Source organism: Sciurus vulgaris (genome assembly GCF_902686455.1).
Source record: "Sciurus vulgaris genome assembly, chromosome: 1".
NCBI lineage: Eukaryota > Metazoa > Chordata > Mammalia > Rodentia > Sciuridae > Sciurus > Sciurus vulgaris.
In genome coordinates, this window is record NC_136461.1 from 30321095 (window position 1) to 30349013 (window position 27919).

Sequence of the window (27919 nt, forward strand, 5' to 3'; positions counted from 1 at the left end):
TCCAGCACCTCGGTGTGGGAAGCCATCCTTATTTAGCAGAGTCAGACTAGGTTGAGCCATGGGACACAGAGGCCTGGCTTCTAGGAACTGCCAGGAAGCATGTGGCGCTGCCTGGGAGTGATTCCATGTCTCCTTCTGGAATTTTCCCCTAAGAAGATGGCTCCCCTAACTCCACCCTATCCTGTCTATCACAGAAGGAGCTCCTCCCAGCCCTTGCCCCCTTTACCTGTATATTATCAATAAAGGAGAGTTGGGTGATTTGTCATTGTAAGAGGCCAGAGCTGATAAGGCCAGACCCATCATGCCCCCTCTCATAAAAAGAGTATTGGCTGTTGTGTGTTCATTGAGTAGATAAGTTTTTTGTGTAATAGATAGAAAAAGTGCCAATATCCTCCTCTGGCAGTTCACCCTTTTCTCCTCCATGTGGGACGTAGCAGAGAGGACCCCCACACCTCAGTGCACTCAATCTGGGCTAAGAGCAGGCATCAGGACACATGGAAGGCTACATGTAGGTTCAAATCCCATCCCCCCAAAGGTGGCAGGCAGGGGTTCTTCTCAGGCCACAGACCTTACACACACCTGCCTGTCTTCAGACTGAGGTGTGAAGTGGCCTTGTGATCTGGGCAGGTTCCTTTACCTCCTCATCTGTACAATGGGAATAATCACATCCTTAGGGTGTTGCAAGGACGACATGAGGTAACATCTGGAAAGACTCTAACAGAGGCCTCAGCACCCATGAGCTGCCATAATTGTATTTTCTTAGGGTTTCTAAAATTAACAATAAAAGGAAAATAAGAACCAAGCCCTGCCTCCCAAAAAAAGATGCTTAACTCAGTCTTTCTTTGGGACTCTGGAGATGGTGTAGCATTGTTGTCTCTCCTTTGACATGGTAGAGAAGTCATTCCACTCTTGCTCTCTTTTCCAGAAAGTAACCTATTTTTTAAATGTTTTGTACATTTGTAAGATGCTTTCTTGATCCTTGAAATTAAGAACTTCATCCAGATACATGGAGATGTTAGTTCATCTTCTAATTTTCATTGTGCATCCATGATGCTGGGCTAATACTTTAAATCTAAAGAATCAAATTCTCTTTCAGATTAAGTACATTTTCATGATTTCTTCTTTGCTAGTTCTGTTCTTTGGTATCCTTCATAAGTTCTTCTGGATTTGTTCTTCATGATTTAATGTTTTTTCTCATAATTTCACTTTTCAAATCCCTTTCCTCAGAGTCCTGGGGGGCTTCTTCAGGTTGCCCCTTTAGTGACTGACCTGATTTTCCGTGTTCTCCAGTCTAACATGCTATTGCTGCAGCCTCCGTGGAGACTTTTTTTTTTTTTTTTTAAAGAGTTACAATAAAAATCTTTATTTAGGTTTGGTCAGTACAGGTAAGATATACTGGAGTCACAGAGCAATATGCATTAACAGGATACAACAGTTCATAAAAATTTTTTTTTTTTTTATTTCTGAAAACAAGTTTTATTTAAATAAGGGTTTAAATACATTACATAACATTAAAACTGGAAGGGAAAAAGAAAACCAAAAACCAGTTTATTACTTCACATGGCACTGGGCAGCTGTTGCTAGTGAGTTGCAAGCTCTATAGCTAGCTACAGGACTGATAACATCAGTTTGGTATTTGTTCCCTTGTCAAAAGTTTAACTGATATTAAGCTGGCCTCACATTCTGTTGTTCTGGACATCCCTTAGCTAGAATATGTCTAGTCAAAAAGACCTTGGTGGCAAGCCAGATGTCATTATCACCTCACTGGAAGGAAGGTGGCCTTTGAGTTCTGCCCACCTGGTCAGGTTAGACACCAGGGGCTCTTTTTTCTTTTTCTTAAAAAACAAAACAAAACAAAACAAAAACCCACCAAAGGCCCCCTTCTAGTGGTACAGCTGCCTTACCCCATCCTCCTGCTCAGGTCATCACACTCTTAGGATAGGGGCCTCTGCTGAGGGAGAATTGAGAAGCTTCTGGTCAGACACAGCCATCTGATCTTGGGCCTCTGGGCTTTGCTGAAACATCACGTTATTGCTTTGTTTCAGAGTGGACACTGCCAGGCACCTACTGCTTGACCTCTGTTTAAATGAGGGACTTCAAGACTAGACAGCATGGCTCTTTTCAGTTTATTGCATGAAGGAGTTACACTAGTCCAAGTTAAAAGCGGACCCCAAATGGTTACATTATACAAGCTGTGAGGTTTTTAAACTTGTGACAAGGGACAGAAGGGAAATTCTACTCATTGCAAGGAAATCCTCACTTAAGCTTCAGTGAGCCACAAGCACTTAAAACCCATGAACCTTCAGCTGATCGTCCTTAGCCAGTCCAGTCTCTACCAGGAACTGGCATATGTTCTTGCGCTGGTCACCCTGTAGCTGAATTACTTCTCCATATTCTGGATGCTCAATTACAGTACCATTGCAGGCAAATTTCTTCTTAAACGCCTTCACTAGTTTCTTTTTATCGTAATCATCAGCGATCCCTTGGACAGTGGTAAGGGTCTTCCTGCCGTTTCTCTGTTGAATTCTTATATGGATATAATCCTCAGTGCCAGCAGGAAGCAGGTCATCACCCTTACTTGCATCAGCAAAGGGGTCGAAAGAGTGGAGGTTCTGGATAGCGGACATACGATACGATTCCTTTTCCTCGGTGGAAACGGCCTGCGGAAGGCGGCTGCGGGAGAAGGCGGGCGGGGGGGACGGAGCGTCGGGAAGCGAGGGGGCTCGAGGGGGAGGCTGCTGAGTCCTCGGCGGCGGCTCAGTGACTGGGCAGTTCATAAAAATTGAGTTAACTATGCACACAAATATCTTAAACATTCAGTCACCTAAAGAGAAAATGCACAGATGTATGGTGGAAAAAACTGTATGTAACACTGAAACTACTATAGGATTCCATCAACAAGTTCAACTTTTAGTGATAAAATCTACGGTACTGGGCAAACTTGGCAGTCATAAACCCACATCTACTCTAACAAGTCTGAATGGTGCGGAAGTATATAACAGCATGAGGAAGAATGCCCTTACACAGCACGGGTTCTAGAGACACAGATTTATACAGACATCATTGTGTTATACTTTAAGATTTCCATTTACAACTTCACATTAACTCATATAAAAATAACTTGACCCTACACAAAATGTCCTTTTAGCAACATTCAAAGTAATTAACTGTTACAATTTCCAAAGTGGCAGAGGTATTGAAGCAAGAAAAAAAAGGGGGGGGGGATCAAACAAAACAAAAACACACCCATAAAAAGGCAAGTTGTGACAAAGTATGCATCAATTTTCTGGACAGTATCCTCTCCCAAATTAAATGACACTGTATAAAAATTTGCTGGAAAAATATTACAAAACTGAACCCTGCACATTTACACTTGAGTCCAAGCCATTCTGGACGTGGCGGGAACCCACAGTTCGGTTACCTTTCCCACTCACTGCTTTCTCTTCTTGAGGGTCATGATTGGAGTCTGTGTCATTTGAATGGTGTGTGAGAGAATTTTCACTGCCCGTGGGAGAGTCTACACTTTCATACCCCGCACTGAGTTGGTTTACGTAACTACTACCTCCTCTGCCAGTTCTCTCCTCTGAGTTGTTGGAGGCCTTATTACCGTTCCCTGGAGAAGAAGGAAAGTCATCCTCTGTTGTGTTCCCCTGCCTGTGAAATCCAGACCCAGACGTCCTCTGACGGGAGAAGCTGCCATTGCTTGGTCCGTTTGCCAGACGACTGCAGTCTTTACTTGTGGCCTCTGCCTGTTCTACAGGTTCAGAAGATGTAGTCCTGCTGGTACTTGGGGCTGAGGTTTGAGACTGCTGCTGCTGGTACTGGGCCAACTGCTGGCGTGTCTCCTTCAGTTGCTGCTGAAGAACTAGAATGGTACTCTGCATACCTTCTACTTCTTTGTCAAGTTGAATGATGAAGTCATTCAGTTCATCCTGACTGCTTTTAAGTTCCTCACTATATTTCTTCTGTAAAGCCAACTCTGCTTCAAGCTGTGCAATACGACCCTGGGACAGTTGCCTTCCAAGCTCTTGGTTTTCCTGGATAAGCATTCGACACTTCGCCATTAACTTTTTGCCTGTTTGGAATTGATTTGAATGATTAAGAGAGAACTTAAGTCAACCTTGTTAAAACTGCACTTAAACGTTGGGACAAGCTGGAACATTTATCTTCCACTCATCTCAGACTCCATTATCACCAAGCGAAAATTCAAATTGGTGACTTACACAATGTTCTGACGAAAAAAATTCACCTCCAGGATTGGATGGAAGCATGAAGAAAATAATGCCTCATTTATCTAAATGATCAAATGAATTTGCTAGAAATGGTCACTATACCTTTTTTCAATTCACAAAATGTCTCAGTTAGGCCAGCCCATAGTTCCAACACATTATGTCCCCAATCTTCTGGCAGACACCCTGTGAGATTGTCCCACATTAATTTCTACTACAATATCCTGGGACAAAGTGTCAAAAAGCAACAAGTATCAAGTCTCCTTGTCTTTTATGATACCAGATGGAATAAAGTAGTTCTTTTAAAAATGAGATATACTTTTCCTTCACTTTGAAGAGCATAGCAATAATTTTCCAAAATGAATCTGCTCTCCACAGCCCCCCAAAATTAAAATGTTAAGAATACAACAAAATCATAGTATTCCTTGAACTTAAAAAAACAAAACCCAAAAACAAAAAAAACAAAAAACAAACAAACAAACAAAAAAAAAAACAACTATTCCAAGGCACATTTAATTTAATATCAAGAGTGTAATACAAAAGGCCCAAATACAATGAAGGAACACATCCCCCATTAACACCAACAACAATGCTCTTTTGACATGTGCCTGTTGAATGGGATGGGGTTTCATAAAGTTCACTACTGGAAAAAAATAATGCAGTGAGTCTCATCACAGCCAATATCCTTATACAATCTAGTTGTGAAATGAATGTTTATAATGCTTCAAACAGTTTAAACCTGAAGTTGGATACCACACCTTCATGTTTGTACAGTCCTCAGTTAAGATTGTCTAGTTTTTGCAACCAAAGAACAAACCATTGATGAAAACCGCATTGATTTAAGGCTCCGTCATGTGATATAGAGCCCTAAGCTAAATGGTTAGATATATGCACTACTTGTACGGACATCTGTTATTTGATTTTCTTGTGACTATTAAAGTTGGTTCTCAGCAAAAAACCCTTTAAAGGCAAAATCACCTCATTTGAGTTTTGACCCAGAAGTTCAACAACAATCACGAAGTCCACAGTCTTATTGGCAAAACTGATACACAGTGTCTCTAAGTCATTATGCTAAAGGTTAAGAGCAATGCATATTCCGTTTTTACATTTTACTGGAATTTTACATGTTCAATTCATGATTTTAAATCTCTAGGTTTTCAATCCTCCAAACTGTCTGAAGACACAGTGTGCCACAGACTTAAGACTTCTGTTTCTCCCTCTATTTTCTTCAAACAGAAACATTTCTCAAGTGTCTACATGTTCTAGAAGGGGAATTTTTCGGAGATGGCCTCTTCTTCGGAATAGTCCGACGACATCAGGCCTCAGAAGCAAGGGGAAGGGGAAGAGAAAAAAGCTGAAACACAAGGTTCATCGGGTAAGTTTTACATTAACCATTACAAGCTGCACGGTATAAGAATGTGGTTTTTTTTTTTTTTTTTTTTTTTTTTTTTTTTTTTGCTCAAAAAGTCTGAGTCTTGGTGTGGAAACGAGTACTTGGCTGTCCCACCACAGCTGTCTTGTAGTGGGACTGTCAGGAAAGTCTTGACGGGGGAGTATGATTTGTTTACCTATCAGGCGTAAACTTCCAGGCACTCAGTTCATTTTGGGCTTGTTCCAGTTTGTCTTTAGTCTGTTCCAGTTCGCCTTTCATTTTTAGGAAAAACAAGTTGATCGCTGGGTCTACCATTGTTGATCTCAGTTGGGCGACACTCGGCTGCTGGACTTGCTTGAGGTACTGAATTTGAGTAGTACACTCTTGCATCTCTTGTTCCTTGGTCGCTAGTCGCATTACAAGGATGTTTTCCCTGCGTGCAGACTCCTGCTGCTGTTGCTTTAGTTTTTCTTCAGACTCCCTTAAGCCTGTTACATCATTTGCTTAGAATTAACTCATCTCGTGCCATAACTTTAAAGTCTGTTTCACTGAGTCGAACCTTTTTTGGAAGAGGTTCTTCGTTGGTCATCTTGAATCCGAGGAGTCGCCTCCCGGCCGCGGCCGCAGCCGCCCGCCCGCCCGCGGCGGGGCCCCGCCGGGGCAGGAAAGGCGAGGGGAGGTCGGCCGTCCGCCCGGCCCGAGCGGGGCCTCCAGCCGTAATGGAGCAGCTGCACCCCGGCGCCACGCCCGGCCCTTCCCGGAGTCCGGCGCGCGCCCCCCTCCGTGGAGACTTTTAACTTGACAGTTGTTTTTCTCACTTGGGTCATCACTTTCTCATGCTCAAAGTCACCCCTCTCCAGGACTGTGCTGAGGGTGGCAAGGGTTTCTGCCCGAGCACAGTTCTCTGCTGTCCTTGGTGAGTCCATGCTGGAGAGGAGGTGTACAGTGTGCTAGGTGTGTCAGGGCTTCTGTCGCAACACAGATCTCCGTGTGCAGCCGAGAGCCCCCACGAGGGGGGCTGTCTGAAGTGGAACTCCTGAAATGCAAACCTCAGGCTCATCAGAAAGAAGCCACTGGTTGGAGGAGAGTGGCAAGGACTTCCAGCAGAGCTCTGACCTTCACACTCGCAGGGGGAGAGGCTGAAGAGGACCTGCGATGTGACAGTGTGGAAAGGCTTCCGGCCAGATCTCTGAGTTTATCAAAGACTTCACACAAGAAAAAAACTCACATGCCCTGCTTGAAGTGAAGGCTTCAGTTACCACAAGAATCTTCTTGCCCGTGAGAGTCCAGACATGTGGAAAGACTGAGAAGTGAGTTCAAGTCTTCAACGATCCACTTCCACACAGAAGGAAATCCCCCCAGTTTGGAGACTGTGGTAAGAACATGGAGCACATAGTATCCCCTCTACCAAAGTGTCTGTCTCCCACAAACCTGTGCGTTCCACAAGAATGGTGCTATGTGCACTTCTCTCACCCGTGTCCCCAGCTCCTAGCAGTGACTGGCACAGAGTAGCCATTTGGTAAATGTTTGCTGAATGAGAACCCATGTGTGAGAGAACCCCTCTTCATGTGCTATGCATGGCAAGGGCTTCAGCGTCCATGCTAAAATCTTCTTAAAACATCTGTCGTAAGGATTTCCATCCAATCACGGGTTTCACCCGTTCCCTGCAGAACGGAAGTCCTGTTAACCTGATGAATTGAGCAATGGCCTGAATCCGAGCTACTTGTTCAAATTATTGATCAGTGTTGTAACTTTAAAATACCTTGTCTTCAATACAACGTAATCCACAACCCCCAAACTGTGTAAATTATAAAAAAAATGGTAGTCAAAACTCCTAAGTTAAAAAGCATATCTAATTGCCATACCAAAATAAAAAAAATGCTGTGAATACCATAAGTGAAATTATGTGTCTGTCCAGACGGACCACCTTGACGTAAATTCAAGTCAACAGTAGAGGCTATTTTGTTTTACATTGCATCTTAAAAGACATGTCAGACTCAACAAACAGGTCACCCCGATCAATGACTAACAAAAGGGGCCTAGCAAAGGGGCCCTTTCAGGCTAACAGTCTCCTGACCCTAATCTGGTGTCTTCCTGTTCATCATGTCACCAGGCATCTTTATGCTTCTCCCCATCCAGTGCAGAAATCACCAGATGAGGCATCTTTAGGATAAATGTCTATGAAAGAGGGAGTTAGAGAAAGAGGCTAGGGTAGAGTGTAGGGAAGGAGATTAGAGGAGAGGAAAACAAATCTAAAGGGAAGGGAAAGGGAGAAGGAAGAGCCTCTGGGAGATGAGTGTCAGGGCAGGAAGAAGAAAAGCTCAGAGGCTTCTCCAGATGGATGGACCCCAGCACACCAAGAAGGTTTAGAGGAGAAAAGGTTAGGTTACAAGAGCCTTAGTCCAGTCAGTGGACTAATCACCTGATGGGATTGAATAGTAATGGAAGGCAGGTGGGTGTGGCTGGAGGAGGTGGGGCTTGGGGGCGTGGCTCTGGGTATATATTTGTATCTGGTGGGGTCGCTCTCTGCCTTCTCATAATTGTGAGCCGCTTCTCTCTGCCACACTCTTCCTCCATGATGTTCTGCCTCGCCTGGATTCCCAAGGAATGGAACTGACTGTCTATGGACTGAGACCTCTGAAACTGTGAGCCCTCAAATAAACTTTTCCTCCTCTTCAATTGCTGGTCAGGTCTTTTAGTCAGAGCAGCAAAAGAGCTGATGAAAACAGATGAGTAGAGAAGGACCCCACTGACATCAGGACCAGGAGGCACCAGCAGTAGAGGAGTCGTGTGAGGGCCTGGGAAGGCAGCTCATGCTCCAGTGTTTCCCAAGTGGCCCTAATCAGGGGGGACCGGTGTCCCTCAGTGGAAGGATCATTTATAAAGACAATAATATGATTGACCCTCCCCTTCAAGTGGCATAAATTAATCAGGGATCAGAGCCTGGGGACCTGAAGAGGAAAAACCCCAGGCAATGGAGATTAAGAAGGAATCAGTGATGGAGTCTCATCACTAAGTCTGTGAAGAGAGAAAGCGTCAACGTTTCCACCACATCCTTCGCCTAAGAGCAGGCCTCCCCTCCAAGCTGGCATCTTTGGAGAAAGGACGCCCATGATTAGAGAGACAGTGGGCTCTCTAGGAGGACTGTGCCAGTTGAGCTGTCCCGGGACTTTTGCCCCAAGTTGGGGAAGGGGGTTGATGTCTGCCGGGCACATGGGGGACGCTGTGGAACGGGCTTCAGCAAAGTTCTCCCAACTCTGAGGGCTTCCGCCCTCCTCTCTCCATCTCTTCCTTTGTCTTGGATTCTGTTTTTAGATTTCAAAAAATTTTTAAATATTTTCATAGCATAAAACATTTTAGACGCACGGAAAAACTCAGAAAATACAACAGACAACTCTTTCCTCACTATTGAGGTTAAGTAGATGTTAAAAATTTTCCCATATGAGCTTCAGATCTTTGTTGTTGTCAAGGAATAAAACAGCAGATGCAGCTAAAGCCTCGGGGCCTGTCTCTCCCAGCCTGAGTTCCTGGGTATTGTTCCTGTAGGTTTTGTGCTTTAATTACCTGGATGTTCACAGTGTTTAAATTTTTTACATCAATCATATTGCATTATGATTACCTTTTGGCCTTTTCCTTTTTTCACTGAACACCACATTATTAGATTTTTAGTGCTGATGCTCTAGAATTAGTTCATTGATTTTAACTTCTATTAAGAAACTTTTAGTTCATGAGAACTTTAGCAGATTCTTATAACTTTGTGATAATGACACACTTTTGAGTATTCCAGCTTTTTAAAAAATGGTTTTCGCTACTTAAAGCCCTTTATTCTTTCAGACAAACTGCAGGCTTAACTTGTCAAGTTCCTTGAACAAGATCTGTTGGATTTAGCGGAGGTTTCCCTTTCTCTCCTTTCTTTTCTTCGGTTGGATTGTGTTTTATTATTCATTTCCTCTACAGAGTTAGTAGTCAATTTTCTCTTTTTGATTTGTTAGCATACATAATTTAACGAAGACTATAATTGTGCCCCTCCTTAACATTGGAGGGTAGAACACTGACTCTAGTTTTCCTTCTCCCATGTTCCATGTTATGGGTTTCATTTTGTCATGTTTTTAATGTGGCCCCAAATTTGTCATTATTATTAATGTTGTAAATACACAATGCAAGTTTGGATTAACCTGCGCATTTGACAGTTTCCTTCTACTCGTTCTTATATTTCCCTTTTCCTTCTGAGTTTAATGTCTTTGGCCTCCCGGAGCAGAGGCAGCTTACGTAGTGGTGAAAGCACCAACTCTGCAGCCAGACCGTCCGCCTGGGCGTGATATCCAGCTCTGTTGCCCTCTGTGCGTGACCTTGAGCAAACTAATTCATTTTCTTTGTGCCTCGGTGCCTCCATTTGTGAAAGAAGGATGTTAATAACATTTACTTCATCGGTTATTTTAAGGATCAAATAATTACTATATATAGAATAGAACCTGGCACACAGTAAGCCTTATAAAAGTATTTTGTGTATAAATAAAATAAATGATCCCTCAGTAGTTTTTCAACAAGTCTGTGTAGTAAATTCTTTTTTTTTTTTTTTTTTTTTTTCTGTATTTCCCCTTTACTCTTGTATTTTAACTGGGTATAAAATTCTAAATTCACATTTATTTTTCCTCAGTGATTCCTTAGCCTCTAAAATGCTATTTTTGAAAAGGCTTGGGGTGTAGTTTAATGGCAAAGAGCATGCTTAGCATATGAGAGGACTGGGTTTAATTTACAGCACCAAAAAAATGAAAGGAAAAAGGGTCTGTTATTAGCCCAATTAATAGTCTCTCTTTTCTGTATGACTGCTTTCAAGATTATCCTTCACAAAAACAAAACAAAGAAAGATTATTCTCTTATCTTTATTTTGTAAAATTCTCAAAAGCAGAGAAGAGTCCTGCCATGTATCTGTATCATGTATCATGGGTTTGTTTATATTATTCCTAATTGGGACACATTGTGCTTTTTTCTAGATGTTATTTGTGTTTGTCATACTTTCCTGTCTTCTTGAGTATTATGTTTAGAGCTTATTTATTTTAGTCTCTCTTGTTTTCTTATAAATGTGTTTCAGTGAATTACATTTCTCCTGAGTACTTTGCCAACATCCTTTCCAAAATGCAGCTTGGAAAAAGTATCAAAGCCTTTAAAATATTTATGCCATTCGACTCAGAAATTTCTTAGCTAAGAATCTCTGTTAAGCAATAATCAGATGTAATGTAAAAAAGGTATACATTAACATGTTACAGGTACTATTATTTGTGGTGCTGGAGATTGAATCCAGAGGTGCTCTGTTGCTCAGCTGTATCCTCAGCCATTTTTAATTTTTTATTTTGAGTCAGGATTTTGCTAAGTTGCCAAGTCTAGCCTCGGATATGTAATCTTTCTGCCTCAGCCTCCTGAGCAATTGGGACTATAGGTCTGCTCCATGGCATCTGGCTTTATTTTCCATTTTTTGATGGTAATCATCCTGATGAGAGTGAGTTACTTTCTCACTGTCGTTTTTATTTGCACATCCCTAATGATGAGTGATGTTGAGCACATTTTTATCTGCTTATTTTTCACTTATATAACTTCTTTGGAGAAGCTCCTATTTAAATATTTTGACCATTTTTAAATTAGATTTTTGTTATTGTTGTGGGGTTTTAGGAGTTCTCTATATACTATGGATATCAATCCTTATCAGATATATGACTTGCAAATATTTTCTCCCATTCCATGGGTTGCCTTTTTTATCAATAGTACCTTCTGATGCACAAACATTTTTACATGAGGTCCAATTTGTCTTTTTAAAAATTTTTTTGTGGTGCTGGATCTCAAACACATGCTAATCAAGTACTCTATCACTGAGCTACACCCCTATTCTTCAATATGTCTATTTTTTTTCTTTTTTGTCTATGCCTTTAGCGTCACATCCAACAAATCATTGCCAAATTCAATGTCATGAAATTTTTGTCCTATTCTTTCTTCTAAGTGTTTTATAGTTTTAGTTCTTACATTTAGGTCTTTGATCCATTTTAATTAATTTTTGTGTATGACATGTATTAATCAGCTTTTCATCACTACAACAAAATCCCTGAATAATGAATTTATTAAGACAAAAAGTTTATTTTAGCTTGTAGTTTTGGAGGTTCTGGTTTGTGATCAAGTGCCTTATTGTTTGGGCCTATGACAAGGCAGTACACCATAGCGGGAATGTGTAGCAGAACAAAACCATTCACCTCATAGCTAGGAAGCAAAAAAGAGGAATAGGGGTCTGGGTTCCATGATTTCCTTCAAGGGCACAGTCTCAGTGACCTAAGATCTCCCAGTAGGCCCCAGCTCTAAAAGACTCCACCACCTCCCAACATTGCCACCCCAGGGATCAAGTCTTTAATATAAGGACCTTTGGGGGTATATTGAAGATCCAAACTCTAGCAAGATGTTAGGTAAGCATCCAATTTCATTCTTTTGCATGTGGACATTCAGTTTTCCAACATAATTTGTTTAAAAGATGGTCCTTTTTCCATTGAATATTTTAGCATCCTTATCAACAATGATTCAACCATATCTGGGAGGGTTTGTTTCTGTTTTGTTTTATTGTTTTTATTTGCTGGACGTCAACCTCAGGGCCTTGTGAATACTAAGCACATGTTCTACCACTCAGCCACACCCCAGCCCCTATTATCCTTTACCTTAAAACACTCTCTTCCCTTGGGTCCTATTTCTAGCCTCCTTTGTGGACTTCTTTCAACCTGTCTTGTACCATAACTACCGATCCTTGTTCTTCAATACTGTCTCTCTTTTCATACTTTTTGAAGATCGCATTTCTCAGATGCCTCTCAAATTGACATCCCTTGTTCACATCTCTCCCCTGAGTTTCTGACCAACTCTCCCTCTGAGTTTCAACGGATGCCCCACAATGTACTCCATTCTTAATAGGTCAAAACTAGAAACTACCACCTTCTTATTCCATGCCCCCTCAAACAAACCTGCTCTTCCAGTGTCCCCTGCTCCACCCTGTTCCCTAAGTCAGAAATGACTTCTGCCTTTAGATCACAACCACATTCTACCTATTTCTTCTCGAATTTTCCCCTCTATCCCCATGCTGTGTCCAAGTCAACCTTGCAACTTTTCTTTCCTTATTTTGTGCAGCTTAACTAAACTTCCTGTGTCCTCCTTCAACATTTCTACACACTGGAATCAGAGTGATTGTTTCCAAGACATGTTTTTAATGATGTCTTTCTTAAAAGCTTTCATAAAATAAAATCCGTGCTCCTTAAGGTGGCCCTTCCAGAAAAGACCACTGCTCAGATCTCTAGCTGTATGTCTTGCAGATACTCCCTAAAACCCCACTCATAAGAATTTGTAAATTCAATTAAGCCTCCATTGCTCTCACTTGCTGCTGGGTCTTCTTCAGTGTTATTTCTTTTCCCTGGATGCTGCTGCCGTAACAACCCCATCTCTTTAGCTCAGCTAATTCCCATTCTTATGGAAGTCCTCCGAGAAGTCTTTCTCTTTCCTGAACTACCAAGACTGGCATGGGCACCCTCCCTCGTGTTTCCATGGCACCCTGGGCTTCCCCTATCAGCACTGAGCTCCCTACAATGGAGGTAACATCTCTGCTCTGTGAGCTTTTAATGAGAAAATGATGAGAACCGTGTGGGAGCCTAACACATGGAACAGAGGGAGACCCTAAGCTCTCCTTGACCCCTTCTGGTCCAAAACCTTCCCTAGGTGTCTGTACTAGTATTTTCCTTCCTTCTTTCCTTCCTTCCTTCCTTCTTTCCTTCCTTCCTTCCTTCCTTCCTTCCTTCCTTCCTTCCTTCCTTCCTTCCTTCCTTCTTTCCTTCTTTCCTTCCTTTTTTCTGTTTTTAATTGGCACATGTTAATTGTGTTCATGGGGTATAATGTGAAAATTTGATACATATTTATAATGTATACTGATCAAGTCAGGGTATTGAACACTTCCATCTCCCTAAACACTGATTGCTTCTTTATGTTGGGAAACTTCAAACTCCAGGCCTGTAGTTCTTTTTAGAATATGCTAAATTATTGTATACTATAGTCACCCTACTGTGCTGGAAAACGCTAGAACTCATTCCTCCTATCTGTGTTTTGGTAACCATTATCCAACCTCCCTCTTTTGCCTTCTCCCCTCTTTCCTAACCTCTAGTGACTATTATTCTACTCTATACTTCTATGACATCACCTTTTAGGGTGTTCTTCATGTTCAGTCTTTTCCCTAGGAATTTCTCACAGTGGGGAAACAAGGGGCTCCTTGCAGGTTGTGGCAGTGACTTAACAGGAATGTAAGGTGCCTTCAGGATTCCTTAAAGGATGTAAGGAGAATAACCTCCTCCACTCTGTCTAGAGTGGGTCCTGTTGGTGAGAGGGTTCCCCTCCGCCCCCTGGAGAGCTCTGCACCTTTGACCCACTGCCTGGTCAGCCTGGGATTCTTTTTATGTACTCTGGATTGGGTTCTGTTCAAACTGCACCTCTAACAAACTGTTGGGTGACTTTGGACATCTCACTGGGCTTTAAATTCATCATTTATAAGATGAAGAAAGCTGTATTTGTGGTTGTAAAAGGTCTCTTCCTACAAAAAGTGCCCTAGAATCTTGGACTCTCTTTTAACAGAATCTGAGTCATCAGGAATCAAGCAAAGAAAGAATGCAGAGCACCGAACCCAGAACCCAGCGTGTGGACTGTCATTTCTCAACTGAAAGTCATGCAGAAGAAGATGCCCCGCCTCATTCGCGCTCAGCCTCCTCTTCATCCCACCTCCACCCCTGCACTGGCTGGGCCCCCTTCCTCCTCATCCTCCTCTTCCTCCTCCCTTCCTCCTGTCCTGCCTCTTGTCCCTCTGCCTTCTCTGTCTCATCACCCTGTGCCTTCCTCAGTCACCAGTCACTTACACCAAATTAGTTCTCTCCCCATCTCCTTCCCAGACTGTCTCCCTCCTCTTACCAGTCTCTCCTCATCCCATCTCCCTGCATGGGTCACCTCCACCCTGGCCTGTCCTCCTCCTCCTGCCACCTACCTTCCACCTCTCCCTCTCTCTTCTATTCACCGCCCCTTCCGACTCGCTCCCCTCTTCTCCCACACCCCTCCCTTTATCCCTGCCCCTCACCCTCACCCTACTTCCTCCCCTAGATGCTTGGGCCTGGGGTCCAGATAGACACACCCTGCCTCTGCTGGAACACCTGCCCCAACCCGCCCTCATCAGGCCTTATGGTACCCATATTCCATGTGGGGGTCCCAGGTCCCTACCAATGACGGACCTGGCTTTTCCCAGGGCTTCTGAGAGTGGTGGTATCCAGCATCCTAGTGACCTGGTGGACATGGGGGACACCGAAGGATGACCAGCAGTAATACAACCTGGAGGAACACCTCCATCAGGTAAGGACCTCTTTCCCAAGATGGGGTTCTCAGCAGCCACTACCTACATGTTAATTCTCCTGCTGCCTGAGTTCAGTGCATACCTCCCTGCCCATCCTTACTTCAAATGTGAATGGGAACTTTATTATTTTTACATAAGAGACTCCATAGAGAGGAAAGCTTAGGGAAAATTCCAAGTGGATTCTGAATTCTAATTATCCCTAATAATCACAATGCCTAAGTACAGATGTTCTGTCAGACACAACAGGACATGTTGTGTGTGCATACAGGTTACTATCACCCTGCAGAAGGATTGGCATTGAAGAACTAGGCAGCTTTAGCCTGATGGTGTGAGTTCAGGGCTCCTAAGATGTTTTATTTTCCCTTCCTTTTGATGTAATACCAACAACTTAATTTGGATCTCTCAATTTACTTCTACATCATATTTATCAGTTGAAGCCCATTTGGTGGTAGCATACCCTTAATCTTGGAATGAGGAAGGTTTGTTTAATCTCAGGAACAAAGGACCAAATTCCTTTGTTCTTAGTTCATACCCTGCGTTTATCATCGACCTGTGCAGGGTCTCACTCTTGTTTTATTTATTTATTCACTTTTTAAAAAATATTTTTTAGTTGTCAGAGGACCTTTATTTGTATGCAGTGCTGAGAATTGAAACCAGCACATGCTAGGCAAGCGCTCTACCACTAAGCCACAACCCTAGCTCTACGTATTCACTTTTAGCTCATTTCCCACTTGTGCTTACCTCATTAAAGAAAAACCTCTGAAGAGGCAGGAGGATCGCAAGTTCAAGGCCATACTCAGCAACTTAGCAAGGCACTAAGTAACTTAGTGAGGCCATGTCTCAAAATGAAAAAATAACAGAAAGGACTGAGGGTCTGGTAAAGCACCCCTGGGTTCAATCCCCATTACCATAAAAAAAAGACCTCTGAAAACATTTGATATGTGCATGTAGATAGATATTCTTGTAAAACGTGTGACTTTATTTTGTGGGTTATATTTTTAAATTTTGTACACAACATGCTCTAGACTTCATTCAGCCTTTTCCCCTAGCACTCTATTTTTATAAAGATCCATCTCTGCATGTGCATGTCATCTGTGCTTCTAATTTCCGCACTTCTAACTTCTGCACTGTATATACTCTTCTCTGTTACATGCATCCATTTCCCCAGGGACAGATGGGCACCTAGACTGCCTATAACTCTCCACCTCCATGCCCTGTTCTGAAAGGTCTTTCATATGTCCCCTTTTAATACCATGTGAGAGTTCTCTCAAACTGGTACCCAGTACCAGGAGCATCAGGCTAAATAGGCTGCTCCAATCTAAACTTCCACACTCACAGACATGTGTCCTCCCTGGGATGGAAATCAGCCATCATAAGGTCAGTTCAGTAAGATCCCTCTGGGCCATGGACATGCCTGAGACTGAGTATGGGAAGTGATTTTATCAAACCCACAAGAGAAATTTTGGTTCTGTTGAGGCAAATTTTTTTAAACCAGTTTATATTTTGCAGATTCTCCTGATTTTAGTGGTAGTCTTTTATCAATCTATGGAGTTTTGAGGTGCACACACAAATTGAGATTGTAGACTCCCCATTTTAGCACTGGCACAGCAAGCATTAGCTAAGGGGCCAGTGTCATTGAGGGTTATTTTACAGGAGCTGCTTGCTAGGCTTCTTCTGCAACTTCTTCACAACTTGTGAAGTAGTAATTACTACTACAGGTGTTGCTATTGTACATCAATCCACGGCACCTCCTACTTTCAGAAACTGGTGGAATGTTCAGCAAATTTCTTTTCCTTAGGCAGGTTGCTCCCCACCATCCCCTTATCATCCGTGCTATTGCGTATTATCAGTAGTGCTAAGTAGTATCCCATAAACTTATATGGCACCGACTGTCTTCCATCACCCATAGCTAGATGTGACAATTATCCATGTTACCTCTTAACTCCCAACCTGGTCCTTTTAAGCCATCCTCCTTTAAGTGAGAACAGTGTTGAACTTTGTCAGTAATGCTGTCAGAGGGACAGTGCAGGTGGAAGGAGCTCCTCATCCTGGTTCCAGTGTGCTCGTTTTACCTCCTCCTACTGCCAGATGCATGTGTATGAAACATCCATCAGCATTCTGCCCAGCTGTGTCCTGACCACATCCACCCCTGTGAGTGCACAGCCCTAGCCCAGTTCCTACCAAGGTAGGGCCTTCCCAGTGAGGGCTCTGCACACCTCAGGTCTTGCACTGCCCTGCAGGTGAATAAGCCTCAACACTCTGACTGTCTCTCTGTGCCACTCCATTCACCAGCGCCTGCCCCACCACCACCAGGGTGGATCCTCCAGACATGGACACCATGCCTCCTGGGGCTTATACCTCTCCACCTGCAAGCTGGTTCCTGACTCTCTGACTCTTCCCTGCTAGCCTCTGCCTGCCCGTACTTGGGAGGTCTGCATATAACTGGACCAGAGTGGTCCAAAATGGCTGCCCCAAGCTACATTCTCAACAGCACCTCTGAGGTTTCTGTATCCTCATGACCCCATCATCATTTGACATTATCCAACTTTCTCATTTTTTTTTTGCCAGCCTATTATAAGTACAAAGAGAGGTCCCATAATTGCTCCAATTCGCACATTAACTAAAAGTTCTTCCTTGTCCTAAGTCACAAAAATATTTTTCTTCCATTTTCTTTTATCAGCTTTATACTTTACCTTCCAATTGTTAGTCTACTAAACCAGGTAGTGCTTATCTTTGTATATCTCAGTTTAGGCAGGGATACTTTCTTTTTTATCCTGATAGTGAACCGGTTTTCTTAATATGCATTTTAAATAATCTCTCATTAAGATGCTCCTTTGTTGTCTAGTATTTTCTCAGATATGCATGTGTCAATATTTGGGCAATCACTTAAACAGAAGTTGATCAAACCATTTAGGAATTTGTATTACTTCTTGTAAGTTGTAGAGTAAGTTTAATTCTTAAAATGTCAACTGAAATTTTTATTAAATTACATTGAATTTGTAGATTTTGGGAAAATTAATCTCTATTGAACCATCTCATTCAAGAATAGGAATGTCACTCCATTTATTCAGATTAGCAGTTTTATTAGCATTTCAAAGTTTTCTCCAAAAGATCTTATATACTCTCAAATAATCCCTAGAAACTTAAGGATTTGGGGGAGGTGAGCGCTGGAGATTGAACCCAGGACCCTTTACCACTAAGCGGCATCCCCAGTCCTTTTTATTTTGAGGGGCTCTCACTAAGTTGCTGAGTCTGGCCTGGAATTTGGGATCCTTCTGCCTCAGCCTCCCAAGTTGCTGGGATTACAGGTACATACCACAATACCCAGCAATACTTAATGAGTTTTACTGCTATTGTGAATAATATTGTTATTATTGATTTTAGCCGCTTTAGAAAAAGGTTGATCTTAATATCTAGCAACCTTGCTGAATGTTCTTATTAGTGCTAATAATTGATGCTTTAAAAAAATAGGTGATCAAATGGTCTACGAATGAATTTTATCTCTTCTTTCAGTCCTTATGCCTCTTTTTTCTTCTTAATGGCATCATAAAGATTTCAAAAACTATATGAAATGGCAGCAGTGGTAGTGAGCACTCAGGTATTGATCTTAGAATGTGTTTTCCCACAATATTTGCTGTAGGTTTTTTAGAATATAACTTTTATCAAATTAAGTTACCTTTTGTTCACTAAGATTTTTTTATTATGAAAATAATTAAACCTTATAAAATCTTTTCTGCATTAGGATAAACAAAATTTCTCCCTCAGTCTATTAATGTGGTGAATTATAGTGATGAACTCATCTATAATGAACCATTCTTACATTACTGAGATAAACAATACTTAATTATGAGGTATTATTTTTAATACACTGTTGGAATTCATAGTTTGTATTTAGAATTTTTACATCTACTAGACTCTATTTTCTTAGTTTAGAGATTTTTAAATGGATACTTGATTGAGGTTATTCAGTATCTTCACCCTCCTCAAGAACATTCCAAGGATCAATTCATGTGTTGTTATATTTAATTTTACACATTAAACATTATAGTTTTATAATCTATGTTAATGCCTACTAATGTTTTTAATCTATTTCTTTGCTCACTTCCTTCTTGCCTCTTAGTCTTTCCATCCATGGCCATCTTCCTTAATGCTAGTTAACCTATGATATTTACCATGTTCCATGTGTTCTGTGAACATAGAACAGTGAGTTAAACATGGTGCCTTACCTTAATCCCCCAATAACCCTGCGGCATGCACTATGTTCCTTCTGTCTGAAGAATGCCCTTCAGAATTTCATTCTCTGGATCTCAGTTTTCATTGTCTGCCCTTTTGTCCTTTTGAGAGGTAAGAAGTAAAAACCAGAATCCTGGAGATTGCCAGAGTTCATATATTGGTCTCCTGAGCTGTCCCTCAAGAGATGATACCCATGGACACTGCAAGGCCAAGGGCCTGAGACACCACAGTTGAGGTCACCCTGGAGGGCTCCGGGGATGCAGGATGTCAGCCTTTCCCCTGGCCAGCACATGCTATGAAGATGCTATACTTCCTTCATCCTTCTGTGCTCGCCAGTCCCACCCAAGAGGACAATTCTAGAAGTGACCAAATGTTAACATACCTTTCTGCCCCTCTGAAAGGAAGGCAAGGGGTGCTCCAAGGGTCAGTTATAGTTGTAGTTCACAGTACTAGAGGTCAACTGCTTATGTTAGGTGTGGCTGAAGTTAGCAAGACTGACCCAGCCATATGCCTGAGCAGATCTTTTGCCCCTTAACTTTCCCCTCGATTTGGACATCCCTTGTGGAGTGTGTGGAACAGAAAGCTTTGAAGGCCAGTAAGCAGGAGCGCTAGAAGACAGCTGGGAAGCTGCCTGACCAGTCTAACTCCATAGCCCAAAACACAGCTGTGGCAATGGAGACCTGCCAGCCAGGGGTCAGAGGCCCAGGTCATACCTTCCATGCTTTTTTCTGAGATGTGCTGCTCTCCTGCCTCAAGCAATGTCTTGTCCCTCTTCCCTTTTCAGTCGCCTGGAATCCTGTTTTCTTTCTCCTAGAATTAAGAACTGCCTCCACAAATGCAACACAAGGTCAATTTCAAATGGACTTTAATAATTTTTGCTGCCCAAATACTGTACATGCAGAAGCCATGTGAAGAATTTTTTTCCTCGAGAGAACTGGCAAGGACATCGTACAAAACAGCCAGCAGTCCCTCCCAGCTGTCCACCTGCCACCCAGGAACCACACATTTGGAAAGATGCTGCACATAGAAAATGTATAGAGCACGGATATAAAAGGCAAATTGCTTCTTATCTAAACAGTGTGCTTGTCAGTCCCTAACACCTCTCTCTCTTTGCAGGGTGCATTTAGAAATTCTAAAAAAAGGGGTTCCTGCCTTCTGTGAGTTTTAATGCTAAAGGGGTTGACAGAACTCTTGGCCCCTTCCCTAGGGAAGCAGCCACTCTGCCTTCTGAGATGATGCCTGTAAAAGACATTTTGGAGGGAGGAATGGTTTTAAAAAGCAAAATACTCTGAAGGGAAATAAGTTCCCTCTTTCTTCCCATCCAAGAGCATTTCCTTTAAAACTCTCAGGACTTCAGCTCTCCCCACTGATATCTAGAAGCAGAAGTGAGGGTGACCCAGCCTCATCTGCTCATGGGGACACTGACCTACTCAGGATGCAACTAAAGAGGTGACATCACACCAGCCCCTTGAAAACTGTCTGTTGTAGACAACCCTTAAATATTTTTCATCATGACACAAGAGTAAAGGAGGAAGTGCAAACCATGGAAGGGTGAAAGCAGAGCATGTTAGGGTTCCCAGAGTTCTTGTCAGAAGCAGCATCTAGGTGCGGACAGGATCAGGACTGTGCCAGCTTGGGCACCAGGGGCTAGATGAAACCAGGTGCACCACGCTTGCAACCCTCCACAGCTAGCTCCAACTAGCTGAGGCTCTGATTTTGCAGATGAGGAAGCCAAGGTCTAGAAAAGTGAGGAGTCTCTCGCAAGGTCACCGCTTCTGGCAAAATGGTATAGAGCAACTGTCCCCGTCCAGGTCATTGGCTAATGGAGCAGAAGCTCAGTTGCCGCTGAAGTTCTAAGGCCCCATTTCTGTTAGCCAAGTGGTCTGGAACCCAGTCTCAGGGACCCTTCCTGGATGATACAACTCCTTGGGGGGCCCAAGGCCCTGTCCTTGCTGGCCAAATTTCCAGCCAGAGCCCTGGAAGGTTTCTCCATAGCAGTAACATTCATGCTTTTCAACAAGCACCTGCCCCAGGCCAGTTCAGGACCCTGGAAAATGCAAGTTCCTCTCACAGATGTGGCTTTCTGCACCAGCACAGCCATGCTGGGCCTGCAGAAGCCCAAGCTCGGGGTTGGGGGGAGGGGGAGTTGCTTTGCTACATGGAAAGATTAAGCCCTTTGTCAGAGAACAAGGTCCCACGCCTGGGCACGCCAACATCTGAGTTGCATTTGTGCAGCTCCCCCAGCAGAGCTGGTGCCCAAGGGGGCCAAGTTGCTCTCTTTGGCATCACTGACATTGCTCTGAGATGCTCAGGCACTCTTTCAAAATAAACCTTTCCAAGCCATACCAGGCCAATCCAGCCACCATCAGGACACACCTGACTGGTGGACTCCCCTGCTCTTCCAGCATGATGATTTTGTTTTGTCGTGGTCTCTTCTGAGCTGGGTGAGAAGCAGACTGGAGGGAGAAAGCAGGGGATGAGTCTACATTTCCATCTCCTCCCTGATCATCCCATGAAAGACAGTCCAGTAGAGGAAGCAACATTTTAAAGCATCTCTCTACCTGTCAGGACACTGGAGAAGTCACCTCTGAGGAGAGGAAGAAAAAGGAGGCAGGGAAGCAGGCCTCTTTTCTATCTCCCTGCAGCCACTGCAGAGATACTGCCCAACGACCTTCTGCCCTGAAAAAAAGGGCCACCTCTTGCCACCTTGGTGGGAAGCAGCTCATCCACATCAGACAAAGGCAGCAATTTCTTGCAGAGTTTGCACAGTGCTGGAAGCAATCAGGGAAACAGAAGAGCAGCCTTATCAAAGCCCTGCTGCTTTCTGGGCCAAGGGCAGAGGGGAACGTGAGGTATCAGGAGCCCTGGGACCCCAGGGGAGGAGGAGCAGCTTGGCATCTCCTGGGCAGCAGGGCCTGGAGTACAGCCCCAAGATGCATGTCAGGGCCCCTGGTATTGAAGTCCAGGATTGTGCTACATTTCATTTCCAAAGAAGTGCCCTTGGTGGGCTCTATTGTCTTTAAAAGTGGAGGCTTCTGCTCTCCTCAATGCTGGCAGTAAGAGCGAGCTCAGGCATGCTTCCCTGGTGGGAGTCAGGGCCCTGGGAGAGCTGGCTTGACCTCAGTCTCCAACCAGCAGTGATTCCATAAGTGAGGAGTGATTCAGGTGCCCTCCTTGCAGCTCTCCTAGGTTCTGCCTCAGCCGCACAGAATGCTGGCACTGAATGGGAACTGCAATCCCAAGACCTAAGTGCTCCTTTCCTAGCAGAACTGGGTGGAAGAAGAGACCGGATGGGGAGTACTTCTGGAGATGGTCTTCCCTGAAAGATCAAATCCTCCTTGTCGAACCAGGACTTGGCCCACTTACTGGAGCCTGCTTCATATCAAGGGCCCACTGCAGACTTCCCAAAGGGAAGGAGTCCATGAAGAAAGTAGGACACCGAGCAGAGCAGAAATATGAAGACAGATGCTATGAGTCATCCATCACCGTCCCGGACCACAGCCCAGCACCATGCAGGGCCACTCCTGTCTCTGCCACATCCTCAATGAACCCTACCCGACCAGGGGAGATGGAATGATACCCTCTCCTGGAGCCACTGTCGGGTTTCACTGGGGGTGAGGGAGCAGCCGAGTTGGCTCCACGGTAGGGAGGCCTCAGAAGGATCATGTTCCTTCCTTCCCTGCCGTCTCCTCCTCAGAGGGCAGGTCTCTTCCAGCCCAGGGCAGGCCAGGAGTCACACTTGTGCACTCTCCTCTTCTGGGACAGGCTAGCTCCAGAGTGGTTTCCCAGACAAGCCGAGCATCCAGAACTCCGAGGGACAGACCCTTAATGCAGCCACTCTCCATCCTGCATACCTGTCAGCCTCATGCACCCTCACCCTTGTGGGGGGTGGGAATCCAGGTGGAGGCTAGTAACTTATTTGTACAGTGTTAAAAAGAATTCCCCAAGGTCGTTTGCAGGGAATTGCCTCCCATAGAGAGATGGAATAGCAGAGCGGCCCAACTCCTGGGCAGTTTTGCAGTCAGGGATTGTAGATGGTCAACCCAAGTTACCAGCACATCAGGCCCCTCGCCCGATGCTGACCCTCCCAGAGGCAAGGGGAACCAAGACCTAGAGCTACAAGGGGCAGCCTCTCTGCTGGCAGCACTCTCATTCTCCCAGCGCCACCCGGGATGCCCAGAGTCATGAGGATATTGACAGATCCCATCAGCAAATGTCTGTGCTATCCGTGGGTCACTCATACTTCCCCCACTCCAAAGGTATATTTTCACACTATCCAGAGTGCGACTGTTCTAGAGGTGAATACACCCCAAAAAGGAGGCAAAATATCCTTTAGCAAGTGTTTCCTCCCTTCCCTGCCCCCACTGGGGTCAAAGAGTACAGAGCCCTTTGTCCCACTTTTAGGAACATGGGAAATGCATGTATTTCCAGGCCAAGCAGGACTGGGGAGAATCTTCTGCCTGAAGAGGAAACAGTCCAGTCACCTCTCATCCTCTGTGCACACAAGGATCTCTTCTCTGGACATGCAAGGATAGAGGCTCAGCAGGAGACAGAAGTCAGTTTTGTTCCTTTCCCTCCTGCCCTTACCCACTTACTTTCTGTCTGTGGCAGGACCCTTGGGATCCTGGCTTCCCTTCATTTTCTTGGGAGGGAGGTTACAGGACTCTGGCTTCAGCTCAGTAAAGATCCTTGCAGACAAGGAGGCCCTCTGGACTGAGATGGTCCCTGCCCCCTCCAGCTTTGGTATGAATGTAGTCAGCCCCAAGACCTCAGCCCTGCCACCCCAGGCAGTTCTCCTTGCCCCAGGCACTTGGGCTAGATGTTAGCACTTGAGGATGAGAGCTGGGGAAGAGGCAGCCAGCCAGCCTTTCCCTTACACTGATCCCTCCTGCCACCTCTTCCCTCCCTCCCAGACATGAACCCAGGGCTGCTTTGTCCCTCTCCAGGGCAGCCTCACACCCTTCACCCTAGACTGAGGAGGGAGAGGGACGCATGTGACATTCCCAAGTCCCATTCCCACTTCAGGATTCCCAGCAGACATCTCCCCCCACGATAGGTTCCAGCAGTCAAATAAGGGTCTAAGTGCTGGGAGAAGCCCCAACTCGACAAAGGTGAGAAATAAAGCGGAGGCATTTGGGGTGCCCAGAGCAGGCCGCTTCCTGGAGGGCAGCAGGATCGTGCGAGAAGGCAGGGAGGCCAAGAGGGGTTAAGTATTGCTTGTACAGAGCTGGTGACTGTGCAGATTAGAGTCCAGAGCCAGGCCACTCATGGAGCCAGGAGGCTGGAGCCCAAGTGTGTGTGACAGGGACTCTCATCTGGAAATAAGCAAGGACTAGAGCCTTCATGTAGCTCTTCCCCAAAGGTCGGACGGTATTCCCAACAGCAGCTCAGAGCAAGTCAGCCTCAGCCTCATTCCAGCAAACAGCCTTGCCCTCAGCGCCTCTTAGCAAGCCAGGCCCCACTAGGGACAAGCCCAGAGTGGGACAGGACCAACCTCTGGGCATGGGGGAGGAGGAGACTGTCTGCTTTGACAGATGACATCCCCACTGAGGCCAACCTCCTGGCTCCCCAGAGAGCTCCTTTGGCATGGTGGAGGAGGGGTGGATGGGAGGAGAGAAGGCCTTGAACAGTGCTGAGGGAGGCACCTGGCTCTGCCCTCTAGGGTACCTGGCCAGCACCCTGGGGGCTAAGACCTCTTTGCTTGATGGCAGGAAGCAGGTGATTCTAGCCTGGGGGAAAGCAACTCAAAGCCCTCTACTCCCAGGACACTTTCTGCCTCCCGGGGGCCCTGGCCAGGGTGCTGAGTGAGCATGCTACGTGCTGCAGGATGCAGTCGGTGGGGAGAGCTGCCGGAGCGGCTCGGGTTGGGGGGGTCCCCAGAGGAGCCCAGTGTGGCCCGCTGCAGTGGATGCTACATTCCTCAAAAAAGAGCAGCAATGCTGGGAGAGGCAAAGGGTGGAACAAAAGACAAGACAGAACCAAGCAGAGACCACCAAGAGGAGGCACGGGGGACACACAGGCTCTGCCCCGGGGGAGTAGGTGAAGCAGGACAGGCCAGTGGCCTCATCCCCCACTTCCACCTCAGAGATTCCTTGGGGCAAGTCATGTCCACACAATACTCCTTTGGGTTTCTTTTCAACAAGATACAAAGAGACATGGATTCCAGCCCATGTGGTCACCAGGACTGACTGTACCCAGACAAACAAATAGATAAAACACAAGACACACACACACACACACACACACACACACACACACACACACACACACACAGAGGCGCACACACACACATCTCCACTGCCAGCTGGGACAAGCCCAGTAGCCAACAGGCATGCAGCAGGACAAGGGGTCCAGAAAGACACAGAGACTATGTACAGCGGGGGAGATGGAGGCCAGTAGGCCTCCTCTCACACCACCACCCGGCCTCTGGTCCTGAACAAGGTCCTTAGGAGCAGGAAGGGCTGGTGGCACTCTCCAAGGAGGACTGGGACAGGCGCCTGGTGAGGGATCCAAGCGTGGAGTCTGCCACGGAGGAGGTGGGGAAGAGTTTGTACCAGCCGGTGACCGCAGAACTCAGATCCAGTTCGTCCAGCATGATCTGGGCCATGCCCATGAAGCACTTGTGGTCCATGCGGCCATAGTCTCCCCAGACGATCACCTGCCACAGGGGAGGAAGAGTCAGGAGCTGAGCCACTCTTCTCCAGCTCCAGGACTGGGCAGTGGGCCTAGGAAACTGTAAGTTTTGCCAGGGCACAGATGAGACAGAGAGAGCCAGAATCCAGACTGATTTTGGGCAACAACTTTCTGAGCACTTAAGATGTGCCAGACTCGATCCTATGGACTTTACATGTGTTATTTCAAAGATACAGTCATCTATAGCAGACCTGGGATTAGATTCTGGGTGTGTCCGACTCCAGGGCCTCCCAGCATCCTAATTGACGATTTCCCCACTCTCAGCTGACTGAGTCCAGGGCCCCCCACCATGGCTCCATTTTTACTGCGGATTCCCTGTGTGCCTTGCATCTGTCCCCGGCCCTCACACACCTCAGTGTTTCCATTCATAACTCTGGGGGTGGGGAACAGGTTAACTCAGTGATATTCAAATTTGTATTTTTAAACAGACACATGATATTGTGCCCTCTACCCCAGAACCCTAGGGTTCTGTGGTTTTTCAGTTTGGCAACTCAAGGGCCCTGGTCACAGAAACACCCCAGCCCAGAAGAGCCCTCTGGTTTGGATAACAACGTCCCCAAAGGCACAGGTGTTAAAGTCTTAGCCCTTAGCTTGGCGCTAGCGGGAGCTGGTGAAAACCTTTCAGAGGTAGGACCTGGTAAGAGGTTTCAGATTACTGGGGGTGTGTCCTGGAAGGGGATAGTGGGGTTCAGCTCTCTTCCTCTTTCTTGTCACTTCCCAGCTGCCAGGAGGAAAGCAGTTTTTTTCACTGCTCACTCCTTTCATCACACACTGCCTCGTGACAGGCCCAGAAGCAGTGGGGCAGACTGAAATATCAAAAACTGAGCCAAAATAAAACTTCCTCTTTCTGATTTGAGTATCTCAGGTATTTTGCTACAAACAGAAAGCTAACAGAAGACACATGGCCCAAGCAGGCCTGACTCTAGCCTCTTCTCTGTCACTTCTATGCTCAGCCAAAGCCAACTGCCACCACCACCATTATAACTTGGTGAGTGGCTGTCTGTATGCCAGGTGCGATGTTAGGCTCTGTACGTGCCATCTTTCAGCCTCCGTGATATACCATCTATAGCTAGTGAGTGTCTGCTGGAATTCGGACCCAGAATCAAGCTCGGAGATAGACCCACCACTGTGCTAAATGCCCACCTGAGCTCAGAGCCTTTGTCTATGGAGGAGGCCTGGTGAGTCCTCCCTTACAGTACTGCCATGAAGGCCAAGGACACACAGAGCATGAAAGGGCTTTGTCACCCTCAAGGGGTTGAGATGGGAGCCACCCAGACTTGGTCTTAACTCAGTTCTGCTAGTCGCTCACTAAAACCTCAATCAAATCACTTCATCTTCCCAAGACCCTGTTTTCTCATTTGTAAAATGGGGGGAATGACATCTGCTTTACAGCATAGTCTCAAGGACGACATGAGATCATATCTGGAAAGCACCTAATGCAAAGCTCCGCCCCCAGCTGATGCACAGTGAACATTAGCACCAGGTAGCAGGAGGAGGCAGGACAGAAATGAACCCTGCTTCTCCCTGCCAGCTGTGCAAGCTGGGGAGCATCTCAGCTACCCAAAGCCTTGATTTCCTTATCAATCAACTGGGGACAAGGACACCTCACTGGGGCTGTGAAAATAAATGGACAATGTAAATAATTTACCTGGTACACTGTTTGACATTGGGTGAATCATCACTGAAAAACTTTGTTATGATTTCTGGTTCTTGAGAGTCTGCCCTGGCCCACTGGCCCTGTAACACTCACCTGCAGTACCTTGCCCTGGGGCCCCTCATCAAAAAGCAGAGCCTGCTGGTACAGGGGATCACAGGTCTTCTTAGCCACCTTTGTCTTCTTCTTGGCCAAACAGGCCCCATTCTCAAGCAGGTAAGCCTTGATATAGGTAGCTGAGGGATGAGGGAAAGAATGGTATAGTCCCAGATAGATAGCTATGGCCTGCCCTATTCCCAACCTCCAGGGGACCCTGGAGGTGAGCAGGGTGAGTAGGA

The 27919-nt window shown here is 45.3% G+C and overlaps 2 protein-coding genes and 1 pseudogene across 8 annotated transcripts in view; all 3 read right to left on the reverse strand.

The window, feature by feature from the left end:
• Positions 1–1851: 1851 nt before the first annotated feature.
• On the reverse strand, positions 1852–2763 carry LOC306644978 (eukaryotic translation initiation factor 1-like). Its single transcript, XM_079112214.1, has one exon. It carries the CDS (start codon positions 2625–2627, stop codon positions 2286–2288), a length of 342 nt encoding a protein of 113 aa, XP_078968340.1. The 5' UTR covers positions 2628–2763; the 3' UTR covers positions 1852–2285.
• Positions 2764–2789: 26 nt separating this feature from the next.
• LOC306644987 (pre-mRNA-splicing regulator WTAP-like) lies at positions 2790–6373 on the reverse strand (annotated as a pseudogene). The gene is made up of 2 exons: positions 5798–6373; positions 2790–4083 (listed from the first exon to the last, which is right to left on the reverse strand). The product of its transcript is annotated as a pre-mRNA-splicing regulator WTAP-like (transcript).
• Positions 6374–19824: 13451 nt separating this feature from the next.
• Positions 19825–27919, reverse strand: part of RIMS3 (regulating synaptic membrane exocytosis 3) — a 57263-nt gene continuing 49168 nt past the window's right edge. For 4 of the 6 annotated variants that reach the window (XM_079145121.1, XM_079145122.1, XM_079145120.1 and 1 more), the window contains 2 exons: positions 27678–27817; positions 19826–25892 (listed from right to left, as the gene is read on the reverse strand). In XM_079145121.1, the coding sequence (XP_079001247.1) occupies positions 25680–25892; positions 27678–27817 (353 nt within the window). In that variant the 3' untranslated portion in view covers positions 19826–25679. Of the gene's footprint in view, positions 25893–27677; positions 27818–27919 lie in introns of all 6 variants that reach the window. The other 2 variants (XR_013764690.1, XM_079145124.1) reach the window with 2 other exon arrangements.